Here is a 19328-nt window from a genome sequence, read left to right on the forward strand (position 1 = left end):
TTGGTAACTTAGCAGTCATGTTCATGTTTTTCAAAGCAGCCATCCTATGATGGTAGAGTAGATAAACAATCAATTTAGAAAGTTTAAAAGAAACCACAACATTCTAAAATTTCAACAATATGAGTACAAATTCCAATTCTCAGTGACTAAACTGGTCAATTTGGGGTCCTTTGTTTTCCAAGTGCTAAGTATTTCTGAGTGGTTGTGACTCAGTGTTCTCAGTTCAGTGAGCCTCCCTATGAGACGAGCAAAATGCTGTAGATCTTCTGGATGGTACATTTTTGAATATTTATACAAAATTTGTAAAACTGGTTCTTGTAAATTTTCCACATGTTCCTTATTTTTAAGGCACGGGCGATCTGAAAAACATCATATTTATTTTAATGTATACTGGAAAGTGATAGCGGGTAATTAATTTAAAACAATACAGTTTTGAAAATAAATAGCTGATATTTACTGAACCCTTAATAAATAACCATATATTATACTAAGTAACTTGCATCTATACAGTATCTTGTTTAATCTTCACAGTACTCTGTGGAGTAAGTTCTATTATTACCACCATTTTTCAGATGACCTACTTCAAACTTTGAGAAATTAAGTAATTTCCATAAAGTCACATAAAAAGGAGGGTCATTACATAATTGCAAAAATATACAATCAACCAATGGCTACCTGAAACTTGGAAATATTAAGTTATTTTCCCACAGTCAACATCAAGTAAAAAACAAAACTTCTTAAGTGCCTACTTATAAAATATAAGAACCAACTAAGGACATCTTACTAGTCAGGAAGCATTCATTCATCCAGTCATCATGCTGAAATAGAGCAGTGAACAAAACTGAGTTTCTTGCCCTCAATGAGTTTATATTCTGGGTCTGGGAGAGTATAGGTAAAAAGAGACATATACATATTTTGAAAACTAAAAATATGGCAGATAGTGATAAATGCTATAAAGAACAATTAAACAGAGAGGGAGATGAGAATTAGAGGTGGAGGTGTGGTGTCTGATTTTAAGATGGTTATCAGACATTTGAGCAGAGATCGAAGATGGTGAAGAAGAGCTATCTAGGGAAATAACTTTCCAGCCAGAGGACTCAAGACTAGTAGAACCTGCAGCAGGAGCCTGCTTAAGGTTTTCAAGGAATGTCCGTGTCAAAAGCAGTGTTGCTAGGTTAGAGTAAGCAAAAGGGATAGTAGAAGGCAATGATGGAAAGAGCTGTGGCTCTAATCTGTGTTAAAATAGGAAGTCATTGAAGGGTTATGAGCAGAGGAATGACATGATCTGACATATTTTTAAAGAATAACTCTGACTAATATATATAGAATAGACTCAAAGCAGACAAGGGTAGAAGCCTGAAGGCCAGTTAGGACAATGGTTTGGACTAGAGTGGCAGGGATGGAGACAGTGGGAAGTGGTTGGGTTCTGAATATATTCTGAGGGTAGAGCCACCAGGATTTCTTTACATATTTGAATCTTGGCTTGTATAACTGGAAGGATGGAGATGCCATTCAGTGAGATGGAGAAAGAATATGAGGAGCAAGGGGAAGCTCAGGAGTTCACCTTTGAACATATTAAACTTAATATGCCTACTGGACAACCACATTGAATGGAATTTAGGGGAGCAGTCCAGGTTGGTATATAAATTTGGGAATGGTCAGCATATATATGGCCCTTAAAGCCTTGCAACTAGATGAAATTGTCAAGGAAGTGAGTGTTGAAGAAAATAGGCAGAGCCCTGCTGTACTACAATGTTATCAGTATGTGAGATAAGTAGGAATTAACAAAGGAGACTTGAGAAAGAGCAGGGACAAAAGAGGAAAATCAAAAAGAGTATGGTGTCCTGGAAATTAAGTTAGAAAAAAGCATGTCAAGAAGGAGAGAGTGATTGACTGAGGCCAAATGAAGAAAGCGTTTTAAGAGGGATGGAATGATCTGCTCTGTCAAATGCAGCTGATGAGTCAAGTAAGATATACCAAATTACTGAAGATCTTGACAAGTTATGATGGAATAGAGAGGAGGGGCCAAATCTAATTGTAGTGGGTTCAGGAGTGAATGGGTGGAGAAAATTGGTGGCAGGAATATAGACAACTCTTTATAAACATTTTTTTTTCTGTAAAGTGAAACAGAATAATGGGGAGGGGAGGAGTAGCTGAAAGGGAATGGTCAAGAAAAGGCTTTTTAGGATGCAAGACATTATATTATGTTCATAAACTGAAGGGAAAGATAAGGAAAGTTTGATGAAACAAAATTGGTACTTTAGGAGCAATGCATTATTTAGCAGTATAATTATCACAGACTTCATGATTTCATTGTCAAACATTCCAAAATTTTACTGTTTCTCCTATAACTTGCTTTTACCTGAAAAAAACACAGTTGTTGCTGCAAGCAGAGCATATTCAGTATTGGTAATATGAAGTTCTTTCATTCTTCTGTAGAAGTAAAACAGTGCAGTAGTAAATTCTTCAGTAATACCTAAAAAGATTAATATCAAAATTATTTTCATCAGAATATAGTGCAGAATCACACGTACTGCCATTATCATTTTTTCCTCAAGGCAGTATAAGAAAATGAAACATTATATCTGATCAAATGTTTACCATCCAATATAATGTTTTGTAATGAGTTTATTATTTACCATTTAGAGTAGAAGGACTGTCTTCATTGTAAAATGTTTCCATAGAATAAATAAAATTTGTGCTGCCACTCTCAGTATAACAATTCAGTATATGATCAAAATGATTTGATAATCTCTTGGAACCTAGTAAAAGGGAAAAATACAAGACTGACTTTTGTTGATCTTTATATAAATAGTAAGTTCTATCTTTTTCAGAATCCAACATAGCTGTTAGATGGGAAACCTTCCTAACAAATGATAGCTTCATGAGTTTTATTACTGAAACATGAAACTAGATTAAGAAATAGTTTATATTTTATAGAGAAAAATTGTATAGAAAACACCAAAAATGTGTTTTCCATTATACAATATAATAAAGAATGGCTTTCTTAAAAAAAAAAAAAAATCTAGATCAATGTATTGGAAAACTATAAACAGCTAATATAAATTACTTATTCCTACATTAACTGATAAAATTAAATAAAAAAGCTCAATTTTATATAATTTGTTGCTAAATTTAATAGTAACTATTAACATGAAGGGTGCGTTAGTTGGCCTTTTTACTTTCAGAGGCTGATGAAAGGCATTCTCTCTGATTGTAAAGTTGGGCTGCATGAAGGAACATCACTTCAGTTTTTGATTCCTTCTGTAATGCAGTCTGATCCTCAATGGTCAAACTTTCAAATCCTATAAGAAAAGATAGTGTAATTGTTTAAAACAGATAATGAAAAGACAATTTTCATGTACAGTGTGCTGGTTTGTATACATTATGTCCCCCAGAAAAAGCCATATTCTTTAATGCAGTCTTGTGGGGGCAGATGTATTAGTGTTGATTAGGTTGGAACCTTCTGATTGAGTGTTTCCATGGAGATGTGACCCACCCAACTAGTGAGACCTTTGATTAGGGTGTGACCTCTTGATTGAATGTTTCCATGGAAATGTGACCCTGCCCATTCAGAGTGGGTCTTGATTAGTTCACTGGAGTCCTATAAAAGAGTTCACAGAGGGACCTCAGAGTGACTGAGAGTGACATTTTGAAGAGGAGCTGCAGCTAAGAGAGGACAAAATGCCACAAGAGCATCATTTTAGAGAACGCCATTTTGAAACACAATCTGGGAGCAAGCAGATGCCAGCCACATGCCTTCCAAGCTAACAAAGGTTTTCCAGAGGCCAATGGCTATCCTTTAGTGAAGGTACCCTATTGTTGATGCCTTACCTTGAACACTTAATGGTCTTAAGACTGTAACTTTGAAACCAAATAAACCCCCTTTATAAAAAGCCAGTCCATTTCTGGTCTTTTGCAAAAGGGCAACATTAGCAAACTGGAACATACGGGATTTAATGTTTTATATTATTCTTTTACTGATGATATGAATTTTTTAATGTTCCCTGAGGATAATCATAACATGTAACTTCAAATATGATTAAAATTGATTCCAGAGGGTGGAATTTTAGTGTACTTTCATCAGAACTGGATAATGCTTTCCTATGGCAAGAGAAAGTTGAATGTAATTGATGCAGCCTCAAATTATTTATTTTTACAGTGAGTTATCTGTACAAATAAATGGATGGTTAAAGTTTGGCAAAGAGTGGCTTGATTTTCTAGTATTGTATAGAGAATTTTGTTTGTTTCATATTGAATCTAAAAAACAAAAACATGTCATTTCCATAAAATAAAATAAAACATACAACCAGCCCTTTGGTTTGCCTTTTGAAAAATATTTTTAAAAACTTAAATATTCACCTACCTAATTGACTAATGCAGAAAAACAAGTTTTTGCATTTAGAAGCAACTTTAATGTTAAAATTGAGCTTTTTATTTTACTAAACTGTTCCCTTCCTTTAAAACAAGGACCTTTTTAAAAATAAGTTTAAGTATTAAATTACTTAAAATTTTTTTCCAAAGGTAAAGTGATTACCTGGAAGTTCCTTCGTAAAATCCATTAGCCCCTGTACATGTAGCACTGCTGTCTCTGAGAGTCGCAAAAAGCTCAGTTCAGGATTTGCATATTCCTTCAACTAATCCACAAAACAGAAATAAGAAGAGTTTCATTTTCTTTCTAATAACTGTTGAAATTTTAAACTTTTATATTTATGCTCTTATTTTCTAATATAACTAATTTTAAATTATTTCTTGCAAGTAATGAACACATACAAATTTCTTTGCTTTCTCTAAAGGAATTATATATTTTTGATGAGCAGCCACAATTTTATTAATGAGCTGATGTTCCTCTTGAGTAAGTTCCATGTTCTCCTGATTCTATAAAAAAATAGAGAAAGACTCATAATGCATATTTGTTAAATAAGACATCATCATTAAAGAAACGAGAAATGTTATAAGAAGATTCTTACTGCTTTTCCGGATCTAGTTGTGGATGACACATGCTTGTTATCGACTCCTTGCTCTTCCACATTGATGTTACAGTAAAAACTATTCCTCTGCTTAAAGTTCTTTCGAAGCCTCTTTGATTTACATTGGATTTCTGTGAGCAAACCTGTGATATTACAAAATTCATATAAAATGTTTTTGGAAGGCCAAATAACATTATAGGACTTGATGAAAATTGCCTTTTATTGTACACTTGTACGGTCATAGATTTGTCCTTTTACAAAGAACACCTATTCTTGGGCAACTAGGAGCAATTGTAGTTAAATTTACTACAATACTTTCTCCTTTTCCTTCCATGATTACTTTGTCTAACTAAAAGTACATAGTCAATGCTAGACATAAATTAAAATTAATTTTGCAACTCCAATATATGAATTTAGACTTTTTAATATTAGAGTCATTTCCACATTAATGCTATTTCAGAAACAACATAGAATATCAGTTGGGACGGCAATTGAGCTACCTTTTCTATGGCTTTTATCCTTGATTTTAGTATCATAAGGTCAAGAGAATATCTTGTGAAAACTAAAATGAGCTAAGTTCAATTTGTATCCTTACAAATAAGACATGGCAATGAATACCCTTTTTTTTAATTCATTTTTATTGAGATATATTCACATACCATACAGTCATCCAAACCGTACAATCAGTTGTTCATAGTACCATCACACAGTTGTGCATTCATCACCCCAATCTATTTTTTGAACATTTTCCTTGTACCAGAAAAAGTGAAAAAAAAGAATAAAAAATAAAAGTAAAAAAGGACACCCAAATCATCCCCCACCTCCCACCCTATTTTTCATTTAGTTTTTTGTCACCATTTTTCTACTCACCTATCCATACATTGGATAAAAGGACTGCGATCCACAAGGCTTTCACAATAACACTGTCACCCTTGTAAGCTGGATTGCCATACAATCGTCTTCAAAAGTCAAGGCTACTGGGTTGTAGTTTGATAGTTTCAGGAATTTACTTCTAGCTATTTCACTGCACTAAAACCTAAAAAGGGTTACCTATATAGTGCATAAGAGTGCCCACCAGAGCAAACTCTCTACTCCATTTGGAATCTCTCAGCCACGGAAACTTTGTTTCGTTTCATATTGCATCCCCCTTTTGGTCCAGAAGATGTTCTCACTCCCACAGTGTCAGGTCCAGATTCTTCCCCGGGAGTTGTATTCCACTTTGCCAGGGAGATTTATACCCCTGGGAGTCAGGTCCCATGTAGGGGGAAGGGCAGTGAATTCACCTGCTGAGTTGGCTTAGCTACAGAGAGGCCACATCTGAGCACAAAGAGGTACTCAGGGGGAGACTCTTAGGCACAATTATAAGGAGGTTTAGCCTCTCCTTTGCAGTAGCGAGCCTCATAAGGGCAAGTCCCGTTATAGAGGGCTCGGCACATCAAACCGTCAGTCCTCAATGTTTGTGAGAACATCAGCAACAATCCAGGTGAGGAAGCCCAGCACCTCTGCATTTTCCCCCGGCTCCTCAGGGGAGCCTGCATATATATTTTTATTCTCTGCCCAAATTATTTTGGTGTGTCACTGTTTCACACTAACCTATGCAAACCTACAGGTCTCACTTCCTATTAAGTTTTCATGTAATTATGGTATTTGAACAAGCTGTATGAGTTAAATTGTTTAGGAAATATAGCTCTTGCACCAACTAACCTTCTCTTCCCTTGGTTTCACATGGAATTTGAGGTTTTAAAATGCAGTCAGTATTGTCCTTTACCCTTTGGCCCTATTTGCTCTAGTCCTAACCACATCTGCTTCATTCATATCTCTAGTTGAAGTCTGGACTCTTTTTCAGCTTTTTTTAACAGTGAGGTTGCAGGATTTATGGCACCCACCTACTTAGCTTCTTTGCTATATGTTCTAATACTGACATTCATATCTGCTGAGTACTAGCTCTGAGTTTCAGGTGTCACAGGTACCCAATGTTCTAGAGACCAATCAGGTTATACACAAAGGGATCAGCATCTCAGAGTTTGGAGATAGTCATCACAATGCAGGAATAGATTTGACTGCTGTAAGAGCTTACAATCCAGGGACCATTACAATAATCATTCCCCTGTTAGGCTGTGCTCTAAGATTCAATTCTGAGTTTACACATTGTAGTTATATTGGTGAGGCATTACAGTGTTTACCTTTGTTTCTGGCGTAGTTCACTCAAAATGCTGTCATAGGTTCCATTCACCTCCTTTGTGTGCCTCACAGCTTCACTCCTTCTTGCAGTTGCTCAATATTCCATTGTATACACACCCAACAGTTCACCATTCTGTTCCTCAGTTGATGTACCCTTAGGCCACCTCCACCCATGGCAAGTTATGCATACTGTCTCCATAAACACCAGTGTGCATATGTCCATTCATGTCCCTGCTCTCAGATCCTCGAAGTATATGCCCCCTAAAGAGGTTGCAGGACCTTATGGCACCCACACACTTAGCTTCGTGTGGAACCACCCCACTGTGCTCCAGAAAGGCTATACCATTTTACCTCCTAACTGACAGTAAATATGTACATCGTTTTCTCCATGTTTTCTCCAGCACTTTTATCCCTGTTTATATTTTTCCATACAATTTTATAGAGCTATATTCACAAAAAATATAATTATCCACAATGTACCATCAGTTGTTCATGGTATCATCATACAGTTGTGCATTTATCACCAGAGTCAGCACTTGAACATACTGATTACTATGAAAAAAAAGGTTTTTTTTAACGAACAATAAAAAAGAAAATAAAATATTATACAATACCAATAGCAAGAATCCCATATCCCTCCCTTATATCCCCCTTTCATACACATTTAGCTTTGGTATTGAATACCCTTTTTATAAAGGGGACAATTTTTATTTTTGGCTTGTCACCTTTATTGATTTTTTAAAACTTTAACTGACACCTCTACCTGAACAGCAAAAGTTATCATAACTGGTAAAATTAACCCAGTATTAATATTTACCTTTTGCTATCTGTCAACTTTTCATAAGCACTTAAAACATACTTGTTATAAAGAAGATTATATCCTGGAGTTGAGGCAGGAAACAAAAAGCCTTTATCCTTTCTTAAATGATTTCATTATTTGTTAGGGAACAAGGATACATAAATATGATAGTAAGCCATTTCATAAGAAATATATCAAGTAAATGTAAAAATAATTTGCACTGAATATGTAAATGCAAAAATGATATAAAGTAAAGGAGTCAATCAGATGGAATTAATTGTGGGAAGGCTGTCTAAAGTGAAAGAAACTTTAATGTGGTTCTGAAAAAGAAGACTGCCCTAAAAGGAAAGGCAATGGCAGAGAGGTGAGGATAAATGAGTCATGAAAGGAAGAAAAATAAATTGATGGACTCTTGGCCAAGAGGAAATGATGGTAACAAATAGCAACCATAGAGCTGTTGCTAATTAACAAGGATAAATTGTTTGCTAAAGGGAAATTATAGGCTCCTTTAAAGAAAGGAACCATGTCATCTTGGAGTTCATAGCATGTGGGAAAAGGGCATGTTTTTACTTACATTCAGAGCAAGAAAGAATGAGACCCACTGTTTGATACAAATAGTAGAATGTTGATGATGACTTGAAAAAAAACAAGTCCTCTTCTGTTTTGGACTGCAAAAGATAAAATGGTTGCCTAAATGGGTGAAAAAAAATGTTGAAATGCTAGTGTTCCTGATGAGTTTATAGTTCCCCACCTAAAAAATTATATTCTCAGGATCTAAACTACATATGTATGGTATTTGAGGGGGGTGGTAGATAATATGAGAAATTTCAATAAAAATCAGAAAATGTCACAATGATTTTCAAAAAGATGCAGAAAAGTAAACTTTACACAGCTACACACCTGAAAATTGTGTTTATGGAAATCCAAAAGGAGATTTTCTGATCCAAAATGATCAGTGAAACCAGTATAGATTAATCAGGACAAGTAATATCATCTTAACCTCTGTTCCATCTTTGACAGGATTCTTAGAATGGCAGATCAAGGAAATACTTTAGACAAAATATTATGGAATATACCATGGCATTTAACAAAGTCTCATAATAGAATGGAGATGGTTGAATTCAAGATTGTTTGTATAAAGTAATAACTAGTTGAGCAACCATACTCAAAGGAAGTTGATTAATGGACGAATTTCAATCTGTAGGGAGATTCTTAATGATAAGTCACAGGGTTTGATCCTCAAACTAATTTTACTCAATATTTTAACCACAATCTGGATTAAATTTTCTAATGTCAGGCAGCATAGAGAAATGGCCCAAACATTATATGACAGGAAAACAATTTTAAAAGATCTTCACAGACTTGAATAATGTGCTAAATTATAATTTAAAAAAAATCTAACAAAAGCTCATGGAGGATAATTGTTAGGACCATCATATGATGTTAGTCTCTGACTTTTCCAATGCTTTTCAGTAGGAGGTACTATTATCTCTAACCTACAAAGTCAACCCTACAACACTTTTGTAGCCTATCTTGAAAATCATGAAGGGAACATTGTCACACACGTTACATCTCTGATTGCAGTATAGCACAATGGTTAGAATAACAAACACCAGAGCTAGTCAGCATACCTGGGTTTAAATCATGGCTCTATCACTTAGTTGGCTATGTGTCTCTATGACTTGCTTTCCTCATCCATAAAATGGGATAATAATAGTTCCCATTTTATAAGGTTGTGGTGAGACCTAAATGAAATATGTAAAATGCTTGGTTCTACCTTAGTTATTTTTATTGGCTTTCTGTTCAGCTTCCCAGGAATGGAACTTTGCCTTGACCCCCAATCTATTTGACTAGGAACCTAAAAACATCCATGGATCTCACCAGCTATTGCCTCCAAAGGAGATGTTCACAACCTTTGTTTAGGATCTTCTTCCATTGATCCTCTAGAACTATGGCATTACAACTCATCTGACTTCAAATACTGTCACTATATGTGACATATTATTGTAAGTATACCTCAAAGGGTAAATAGGGTATACACTTATTAGTAAATCAAGCCTGTCTTTGACATACCACTTTTCAAATATTTTAGAGTAAGTTGATAATTTCTTCCCTTGTGAGCTAGTCATAGAGTTATATGATTCATCCTAGTCCTGAATGGAAACCAATTTCAGTTTCCTTTCATTCACCACTTGCCTATGCCTTTGAGGACTCAACATGCCTTAAGACCATGCTCTCCTAAGTTTAGTATGAATAGCTATATAAGGGATGAGAACATATGGAAAGAAGGGCAGGATGGTCAGCTAGTCAACTATTAGCTCAATATGAGTCAACAGTTTTAGGGTCTAGAATAGATCTACCAGCACTTACAGTAGTAAAATAGCAGTCAATAACATTGAACTGAGGTTAAAATAGGGAAAAGTGGGTCAAGAATGCTGCCACCTTAAAAAACCATGTATCTTCTTAACCTACATTAGTATACCCATTGTATCCAGAATAATAGAGGTGCTTGAGTTCCATTTTGCTGTGCACATGTAAGTTATTTATTGAGTACTGTATTCACTAATGAACATGACTCTTTAAAATGAGAAAAAAAATTCATGTGGAATATGATGAGTATATTCAGATACGGAAGGAAGGACTATCATGTGACAAACAAATTAAGACACAAGGGAAAGGAAGTAATGTCGTACAGGCCTGTTTGTACAGGTTTCTATGACCAACATAGCTATGAAACTGGAAAAAGATTAATTGAAAGTATTAAGTACAGCGGATATTCTTAGGTCAAGTGTAAGTGTAGTATGAACGGCTATGATGACAGTGACAGGAACAGGAAAACCAGTCAAAGTCATGCATGATTTCAGGGTGAGCTTGGGTCAACCCTCAATTCATTAGGCCTCAAACAGACATAAGTCTAGAAATATGCACATTATTCTGTGAAGACCTCTCTCAGATGGCTAGATTCCAAACACTTGAGAGACGAATACAAACTTTCTGAAGACTAGCTTAGTGTACCCCATAGGAATGACAGAGCTTTAATGACGTCCAGATTACCTGACAGGGACCCCTGGTGGGCTGGCCTCTGTACTGTGAAGATAGAAATGTGCAGCGTATTTAATATCTTTGATTAATCTTTTCCTAGTTTCCTCATTCCAGTTTCATTATTATGAGATGAAAGCAGATAATATAAAAAAAACAGAGCAAGAAGAACTTTCCAGATGAAAATTCCCTTTATCTAGTGTATGGTATCTGAGAACCCATTCATTTAGATATGGAGTGATAAATTTAAGAGAGAGAAAGATATCTGAATGCATGTGAATAACATTTAAATAATTATTTGTTGAATTAAAGAAATGCATGTATCTGCATACCATGATAGCTACACCAATATCAATGCTCCCTTTCAACCTTGGAATAATTCTTTCAAGTTTAAAAGATGGGCCAATCACTGAAAGGGAAGGAGAGCAGATTTCAATTATGGATTGCCCCAGGAGAATATGGATTTCCTTTCCCAGAAGTTTTTAGGCATAGGTTAGGAGGCAACTTATCAGGAATAAAGCAATGTATTCAGACAGTTTGGACAATGTGGTGTAAGGCCTAAAATGAAGAGTCCAATATTAAATGTGCCTTGTCATTTGGGAAAAACCAGGAGGACCTCAAAGAGCCTAAACACAAGTTCCCCTCCCCATTGTGCTGACACAGATAAGATCCCCTAATGAAACGAACCTCCCGATTATGGGGACCAGGTACAGTGTCTGCTTACCCTTGAGTAGCAGGCTTCAGTTCCCTGAGAGTCCTCAGAATTACTCAAACAAACCAATTATTCAAACAAACCACAGGAACCAGGGATCACTTCACCCTCTTGTTACTACAAAGCGGCCTCCCACAGCCCCTGGTTGTTCACCTTGTACCTCAGTGCAATCCAATGTGGCCCTGCGTGGTGTACAGTGCTCTCCTCCCCCAGACTGTGAGGATATGTGTCTAATAAACCGCTGCTGATCTCATCTGCCCAGTGTCAGGTATCCAGTGTTTAGCCATCCCCATAACCTTGGGGCAGGAATCCCTCACCAACAGGGTGAAGAGGAAAACAAAACAAAACAAAACAAAACAAAACAGGATAACTGTGCCAGTTTGAATGTATTATGTCCCCCAAACACCATTATCTTTGATGTAATCTTGTGTGGGCAGACCTTTCAGTTTTAATTAGATTGTAATTCTTTGAGTGTTTCCATGGAGATGCACCCACCCAACTGTGGGTGATGACTCTGATTGGATAATTTCCATGGAGGTGTGGCCCACCCATTCAGGGTGGGTCTGAATTAAATTACTGGAGCACTATATAAGATCAGACAGAAGGAGCAAGCTGCTACAGCCAAGAGGGACACTTTGAAGAAAGCATAGGAACTGCAGATGAGAGACATTTTTAAGATGGCCATTAAAAGCAAACTCTTGCTCCGGAGAAGCTAAGAAAGGACAAATACCCAAGTGCAACTGAGAGTGACATTTTTGAGGAACTGCAGCCTAGAGAGGAATGTCCTGGGAGAAAGCCATTTTGAAACCAGAACTTTGGAGCAGATGCCAGCCATGTGCCTTCCCAGCTAACAGAGGTTTTCCAGACACCATTGGCCATCCTCCACTGAAGGTACCCAATTGCTGATGTGTTACCTTGGACACTTTATGGCCTTAAGACTGTAACTGTGTAACCAAATAAACCCCCTTTTATAAAAGCCAATCCATTTCTGGTGTTTTGCATTCCGGCAGCATTAGCAAACTAGAACAAGAACTTTAAAGTCTATTCCAACCTGGGAATTTTAAACACTAGGAACATATTTGGTAAAGAAATTTGACCAAAGAGTTAGGATTTATTAAAATAAGCTGTATAATATAAATGGAATGTTGAATTGGTGTATCTTGAACAAGAATGTCAATTGATAAAAAGTAGTAATTGAGGAAGATTATCATAGCAGCTGAAGGTTGTTTAAACTAAAAAGAGAAAAGGCAGAAATGGCCAGGAAACTAGCATAATGGTATAAGGGCAAGATAATAAGAATCTGCACAAGGTTAGGTTAGACATAAATAGCAAATATTAATATTCTGTAAAGAAAAATGAATTTAAAAATCACCCTGAGATTTTGGGGCCTGGGAAAAAGGAGGAATTGAGGAAATAATGCCAAAATCTTAGGACTATCTTGAGGATTAAATTACATCGTATACATTAACACTGAACATAGAAGGCACTCAAAAAGCTAAGGTACTTTTCTGCCTGTTGAATTGGGTTTTGACATCTATGTGCTGTTAGTAGAGTTTACACACGTGCTGATTTGAATCTATAATGTCTCCCATAAAAGCCATGTTTTTTAATCCAATCTTTTGGGTGCAGACTTATGGGTGGGATCTTTTGATTAGGTTGTTTGCATGGAGATGTGATCCACCCAACTGTGGGTGAGACCTTTTGATTATTTCCACAAAGATGTGACCCCACCAATTTAAAGTGGGTCTTAATTAGTTTACTGGACTCCTTAAGAGAGCTCAGGGGTGGGCACAGACCCAGACACTTGGAGATGCTAAGCTAAAAGATGAAGCCAAGAGTTTGCTCAGGAGAAGATACAAGAGGACCCCCCCCCCCCAGATGCTTAGAGAAAAATGCCCTGGGAAAACAAGCAAGGATACCCAGGAGCTGAGAGAGAGAAGCTGAGAAAGACAGAAGCCCAGAGACATTTTGGGGAAAGCCATTTTGAAACCAAAACCTAGGAGCAAAGGATCAGCAGATGCCCCCCACGTTCATTCTCAGCTGACAGAGGTCTTCTGGACACCATTGGCCTTTCTTCAGTGAAGTTATTCTCTTGTTGATGCCTTAGTTTTTAGACACTTTTATGGACTTAGAACTGTAAATTTGTAATCTAACAAATTCCCTTTATAACAGTTAATCCATTTCTGATATTTTGTATCATGGCAGCTTTAGCAAACTGGGACAACACCTAAGTATCATTTTAGGTTTCTAAAGATACAAGAGAGAAGAAGAGCTACTATTCCAAAATTCTGCTCTTTCTAGATGCATTATACAAAATTAGGTTAAGTAACAATTAAAATACAATTATTTCCAATTTAGAAGAAAATGTGATTATTACTAAAAGTAGAGCAATATATCATAGAGCAGCATTTATGAAAATAAATACCTAGATTGTAAATTGACCATCCTAATTAAGCCATTGCTAGAGAAAGAGCTTAAAGTCAAACAAATGTGTAAATGTTCAAAATAAAAACTTGAAGAATGCATTAAGTTCTCAGTAAGAAAAAGTAAAATCCCAATAAAAAGATTACACTTACATTCTGCCAACATTCCTACTGCCTTACACTTTTTCAGTCTGCACTCTTGACATTTTCTACGCGTGTACATATCCATTTCACAGTGACCACCATTCTTGCAACTATATACTGCATTTTTGGTGATGCTACGTCGAAAAAATCCTAACAACAAAATTTTAAAAAAAATTTATCATTTGTTTATTTTTGGCTATGTCATTTTTGTTAATATATATCTTCACAGAAGAGTTAAACAGTCAAGTTATCTCAACTATTTCAATAAAATATTTTTCCCTCAACAAAGAGGCTTGTTTTAATATGCATTTATCTAGATAATTATTTTAATTATTTCCCAATTGATATTATTCTATTCCAAGATGATTCCATTAAACAATCACATACGGAAATTAAACTAACTCCACCACATTAAAACAACTCTCTATTTTGCTATGGTCATCGTGGATCAAATAAAAGCAGTTTAAAAACTATGTTCTATAGTTCTATCAAGGTTCCATGAAGCATCTCTCAACATCCCCTTTGAAAAAATATGTGTTCATGTAAAGTGAACCTAAAAGAAAACTCTTCTTTTTCACTCCTCACATTTCCACCTCAACCTATAGAGGAAGGAACATCTTTCCAAGCACACTCCTCTTTCCATCTTACTTTTTTAGCACTTCTTCAAATGAGGAAAGTATTTCTAATTTATTTGATCTGAGTCAGTGAATAAGTCATGTTTCATGTGTGTGAGTGTGTGTCTGTGTGTGTGTGTCTGTGTCTGTGTAAGGGTTCTACACTTTCTCTTTCACTTCCTAAGTCCAATCATGGCAGTCCTTCTTATTTCCTCTTTCACTACTTGTTCCTATGCAGTAATCCCTCCTGTCTTCCTTTTTTTCCATTCCATGTAATGAAGTAATTAATAAGCTTAGCCAATGGCCCTTTTAGAGCCCTGCCATAATCCTCTTTTTCTGTAGACGCATTTGACAGTAGTTTCATGATTTAGATTCAACAGAGTACTGAAAGCTCAGCTTAGATTTCCAAGACTCCTAGTTTTAACAGAAAGACTCTCTATTTCAAGAGAAAACACACACTTGCCCAGCTATTCTATTCATAAAACTGATATATTTCCTGTAGTCTTCATTTGGCTACACACACACATACACACACACACACGGGTGAGTTGTGACATTCTGACAGCAAAACTTCACCCTACATGTCTAACCATAATGTTTACCTAATGGTGTTTTGGTCTAATTTCCAGATTCTGTCCCAACACAGTAATTGTGAATAAAAACAATGCAGAAGTTTTCAAAAACATCAAAACTTCATGAAAGAATTTTTGACTCTTTGAAAATGCCATGATCAATGATGGTCTTCACTTTCAGACCTCAAATTTGTTTTCAAAATAGCATTTTAAAAAATAGACTTGGATGGCATCTTAGAAATCATTTAATTCAAATTCTCTCCTAATGCATGGATTCTATTAACCACATGAAAAGATGCAATAGTTAAATTCAGATCCTTTTTTAAAATCATTTTCTATTCCAACATCATCATCATGTTCATCTAGGAACATGGAACACTTCTGCTATATAAATAATTGAATGTTATATTTAAATGTTAATGTTCTGATTAAGGATGAAAAGAAAATGGAACTTCTTTATTACACTATATTTTCATGTCTTTGAGCCTGCCCACTGATCCCCTTTAAACTTATTGGTAATCTCCCTGGTTTTACTTTGCATACCTTAAAAAGTACGAGTATTCACACGTGCCCAAAATTTGTGACTTTTCAGTGAACACTATGATTTCAGTTTTGTTTTAACTTAAAACTTACCTTTGCAACCTTCACAAGTAAGTGCATTATAATGATATCCTGATGCTTTGTCACCACAAACTACACAGAGCTCTTCCTGTCCCTTAATTCGCATGGAAGAATGAGTTAGTCTGGATATTTTCATTCCAGGATATCCATCTTTAGCATTATGGGCAACTGTGTAAGTGGACTTATTTAATTCACAGGAACCAAGTCCACACTCTCCACCACTATATTGTGGATCCAAGCTATAAGTGTTGAAATGACTTTGTAAAGATAGGGGCTGTAAAGCTGGAGGAAACTGATCAGTAGAAGAATACTGGCAATAAGGTGATTCTTGAAAATCAGAGTCGTGCAGTTGATAATTGATTTGTTCTGGTAAAATACCTAATTTTTTAACATAAAAAAGAGCAAATTGTGAAAATTCAAAAAAACTTCACATTGTTTGCAAATTTCAACATTTTATGCTCAACAAATAGAGTCAGTTTAACATATTCACTATACCCCAAGGGTTTGATGTCCAGTGAGGGGAAGACAGTGAGCTGAATTACAATACTTGAGAAGTGCTACATCCTACAGGTATGCGAGGGTTGCTCAAAAGCTGGGAGAAAGGGCAATACTGTTAATGACTTAACACACCAATCCAGTCTCCCTTCTAAAGTAGAAATGAACAGTTCCCAGACATTGGAGTGGAAGATGGTTTCCCCATTTTCTGCATTTCCTTTGTTATGGATACAACCGTCTTCAGTACGTCAGATCAGAAAAGAGATGAATTAATAAATAACCCCAGCCTCCAAAAGTCAAACTAAAATACACTTTTATCTCAGTTATCTGGTTATTTCAAGCAAAGAAAAATTGTTTGAACTCCCCATTTAATATACCTTAATGCTCTCTTTTGACGGTTATAGGCATGATTTAAATTTAGTAGTTTCTTTTTTGTTTTGTTGTCTGGTAATTCTAGCAATTATCTGTGATAAATTCCCCTACTTTACAGGGTTATAATAAGGGTGAAATGAAATAAGGTATGCAAAAGCATGTGTGAATTATAAAATTATACATAATGTGTATCATTATTATTATTATTATCAGAAACCCCCAGACACCAATTTACTTCCTGTTTGGGGGAGAATTACTGAAACCAATTCAGGAAAATTGGCTCCAAAAGGACCCAGGAATACTTAGTTGCTCCATGTCTGTGACTATGAATATTTGTATTTGTCCTAGTACTGAGTCACCAAGTGGTTAGACTTAATCCTTAAAATTCTACTAGCAAGGTTAAGTAGCACAATTTTTATAAATAATTCAATAAATCATTTCCAATCTTGTAGCATCCATAGTAATGCTAAGTGTTGAAAAAAATACCAATGGTTGCCTGATATCAGAGGGCCCTTCTTGGATGAGTATCAAAACATTGCCTCTTTTTCATCCCAGTAGAGTACCAAGAAACATTGGCATGGAAATCATAGTTCACACTGTAAAAGAAAACTAACATTTAAGGTTAAATTTATATTATAGTCTTAGTCTTTTTGTAGAAAAATACTCTGCCTTCTGTTTTCTTTCCTTCCCTTTTACAGGAATCGTATGTTAAGATAAAATATGCAATTATATTGAATAACTCCTGTGAACTGCATTTACAAAACTGCATAAGAATTAGCTTCAAAAAGCCCTTAAAAATAACTTCTAAGTGCAATGTTAATTCTATTTTTAAAATTGAATACAATTTTACATTATTGTGCTTTTTCTTCTTCATAATTGATTCTAGCTTACAGCATTTAAACATTACTCATTTATAAAAATTAATTACATTCTCTTGTAGAGAATAATTTAGAGCCTTTGGTTCACTTTTCAATTTTTATTAATCTCTATAGTTAACCATCATTCCCACAAAAAAATTTATTGACTATTTTTAGTAGTTTTTTGTTACATACTGTAGTACTGCATGGGTTCAGCAAAACAGTACCCATCGGATGCAGCGATATAAGTATTTGCCATTCTCTGGTCCAATTCTTACTGCTTCATTCACCTGAGTTAATAAAACCTAAGAGACAAAATTTTTGAAGGCTTTTTGAATGCATGATATAATTCGATCAGCATACAATACTGTTTTTCAAAAATAATTTTGCAAAATTAATGCATGAGATTGTTACTTACATTTTAATTGGAAAAATATCAATTGTTACCATCTCTAAACCCCAAATTGTTTAATTCTTCCTATTTCTTATTGCTCAGCTCTGCATGAATTACTTAATAAATTTTGGTAATGATCACTGTGGCCTTTGAAAGTGTACCTAGTATGATGGTTAAGTTCATGTGTCAAGTTGGACAGGTAATGATGCTCAGTGGGCTGGTCAAGCAAGCACTGGCCTGTTACTGCGAGGACATTTCGTGGACTTAAGTCATCAGTAAGTTGATTGTATCTATGGTTGATCATATTCATAATCAATTAAGGAGAGTATCACTCGCAATGAGAGATATTTAATCCAATTAGTTGAACGCTTCAAAAGGAGAAGTGATGACTTCAGCCGTCAGAAGAGAGAACTTTTGTCTCTACTTCAGCCAGCTAGCTTTTCCTGAAGAATTCATCAGAGCTGCCAGCTTGCAACCTGCCCTACAGAATTTGGACTCGTGCATTCTCACAGTTGCGTGAGACACTTTTATAAAATCTCATACTATTTACAGACATCTCCTGTTGGTTCTGTTTCCCTAGAGAACCCTGACTAACAATATACCTAGCTTTGGAGTTAGACTTCCTATACTACTTTTGCCACATTTTTATGGGTCATTTATCAAGCCTGCCTAAACCTTAGTTTCCTAATCTATAGAAGATGTTACATGCAGTACTCAATTACACTCTCCTAGCAAACTCATTAGGAGAGCCTAATTAAGCTATGTATGTAAAACCTAGCACAGTTCTTGGCTTAATAAATGATTCTGATAAATGTTGCTCTAATAGTTTCAGGATTTGAGTGGTCTAATTTAGATAAGTTAGGAAGAAAAGCTGACTGTTTTTCATGAAGATAGAGGAAATTAAACAGTAGAAAAATAATGATTTTTCATAGCAATTCTTTAGTCTTCTAAGGCCTTTGTAAATATTTACATTCTACAGCGCTGTGATATGCAAATTGATTTGGGTTTTGCTTAGTCAGTAAAAATAATTTATTAAGTGTTTTTATTTTTAATAGCAAAGGCTAAAAATTATCAGCTACTATAAGTACTATGAGGAAAATTATCAAAATCTAAAACTATCTCTTATGCAAAAAAC

At 35.5% G+C, this 19328-nt stretch overlaps 1 protein-coding gene across 1 annotated transcript; it reads right to left on the bottom strand.

Annotated features, from left to right (window-relative positions):
* Positions 1–18058, bottom strand: LOC119518091 (bile acid receptor-like). The gene is made up of 10 exons (XM_037815164.1): positions 17995–18058; positions 16088–16453; positions 14278–14418; positions 4971–5113; positions 4774–4878; positions 4538–4637; positions 3183–3305; positions 2640–2762; positions 2363–2476; positions 1–359 (listed from the first exon to the last, which is right to left on the bottom strand). Exons 1-10 carry the CDS (start codon positions 18056–18058, stop codon positions 112–114), a joined length of 1527 nt encoding a protein of 508 aa, XP_037671092.1. The 3' UTR covers positions 1–111.
* Between the last annotated feature and the right edge of the window lie 1270 nt (positions 18059–19328).

Source organism: Choloepus didactylus, chromosome 2, assembly GCF_015220235.1.
Source record: "Choloepus didactylus isolate mChoDid1 chromosome 2, mChoDid1.pri, whole genome shotgun sequence".
NCBI classification, from domain to species: domain Eukaryota; kingdom Metazoa; phylum Chordata; class Mammalia; order Pilosa; family Megalonychidae; genus Choloepus; species Choloepus didactylus.

Bases quoted from the DNA above. Each gene is read 5' to 3' on its own strand.
- LOC119518091 (XM_037815164.1), bottom strand. From the start codon at position 18,058: ATGGCAAATACTTATATCGCTGCATCCGATGGGTACTGTTTTGCTGAA. The intron at 16,454-17,994 runs GTATGTAACAAA...TTAAAAAATTAG, and splicing joins TGAACCCATGCAGTACTACA to GTATTTTACCAGAACAAATC. The intron at 4,638-4,773 runs GTATGTGTTCAT...TTTGTGGATTAG, and splicing joins TAGAGAAAGCAAAGAAATTT to TTGAAGGAATATGCAAATCC.